This window comes from Nanorana parkeri, unplaced genomic scaffold, assembly GCF_000935625.1.
Source record: "Nanorana parkeri isolate BGI_ZX_2015 unplaced genomic scaffold, ASM93562v1 scaffold1251, whole genome shotgun sequence".
Taxonomy (NCBI): Eukaryota; Metazoa; Chordata; class Amphibia; order Anura; family Dicroglossidae; genus Nanorana; species Nanorana parkeri.
Window position 1 is genome coordinate 249,988 of NW_017307519.1, and position 1,431 is coordinate 251,418.

Here is a 1,431-nt window from a genome sequence, read left to right on the forward strand (position 1 = left end):
GGGAGGGGGGTGTCGGGGTTCGCTGCATTGGGTGTCACAGCAGCAGTCTGACTCTCCAGCGTGCCTGCAGCACGGGCATATTTGTTACTGTATATGGAGCCTGACACTACAGGAAATCGGGGTAACATGGGGCGCAATGGGGTTTGAACATACGTCTGTTTTTTTTCTTAAGCCGCAGCCTGCGACAGGTGATGCCCCGATTGTGCAGAAGACGGAGGACAGACATCGCAAAGCTGTGTCAGCACCGACAAGGGGGCGCAAGCCTGAGACCATCCGAATTATCACCAGCGACCTCATCCGGGATCTGGTGTAAGTTCCGTAACCCTCAACCAGAAGATATATATAAAGCACAGCCATGATGGTTTGTTTTTGCTAGGTTTATAAACATAAGATATATATATATATATATATATGTGTGTGTGTGTGTCTGATGACAGGTCCTCTTCACTCTTCTGTATCGTACACAATATTTATATATACTGTACGTCTGATGACAGGTCCTCTTTAATCCTGTATGTCTCATCCAATATACACTATATTGCCAAAAGTATTGGCCCCTCCCCCTCCCAATCATGTGATTCAGGTGTTCCAATCCCCTCCATGGCCCCCGGTGTATAGGACGAGTCACCTCGGCATGCAGACGCTTCTACAGACAGTGGTGAGAGAACGGGTCGCTCTCAGGAGCTCAGTGACTACAAGCGTGGTGCCGTGATAGGTTGTCACCCGAGCAATAAGTATTGTCACCCCAGCAATAAGTCCAGCCGTGACATTTCCTGGCTACTAAATATTCCGCGGTCACCTGTTACTGGGATTATAACAAAGTGGAAGCAACTGGGAGCAACAGCAACTCAGCCAGGAAGTGGTCGGCCACGTCACATGACAGAGCGGGGTCAGCGCATGCTGAAGCGCACAGTGCGCAGAAGTCACCAACTGTCTGCAGAGTCAATAGCTACAGACCTCCAAACTCCATGTGGCCTTCAGATTGGCACAACAACAGTGCGTAGAGAGCTTCATGGAATGGGTTTCCATGGCCGAGCAGCTGCATCCAAGCCTCACATCACCAAGTGCAATGCAAAGCGTGGGATGCCGTGGTGTAACGCACGCCGCCACTGGACTCTAGAGAAGTGGAGGCGTGTTCTCTGGAGGGACCAATCACGCTTCTCTGTCTGGCAATCCGATGGGCGTGTCTGGGTTTGGCGGTTGCCAGGAGAACGGTACTTGCCTGACTGCATTGTGCCAAGTGTAAAGTTTGGGGGGGTTGCTTTTCAGGGGATGGGCTCCGCCCCTTAGTTCCAGTGAAGGGAACTCTTAAGGCATCAGCACACCAAGACATTTTGGACAACTTTGTGGGAGGAGTTTGGGGACGGCCCCTTCCTGTTCCAACATGACTGCGCACCAGTGCACAAAGCAAGGTCCATAAAGACATGGATG

General features: G+C 51.3%; 1 protein-coding gene across 1 annotated transcript in view; it reads left to right on the top strand.

The window, feature by feature from the left end:
• CFAP45 (cilia and flagella associated protein 45) overlaps nucleotides 1-1,431 on the top strand; it is an 18,895-nt gene that overhangs the window by 4,630 nt on the left and 12,834 nt on the right. Inside the window, exon 3 of the mRNA XM_018568832.1 lies at nucleotides 173-310. Within this exon, the coding sequence (XP_018424334.1) occupies nucleotides 173-310 (138 nt within the window). The remainder of the gene's footprint in view (nucleotides 1-172; nucleotides 311-1,431) is intronic.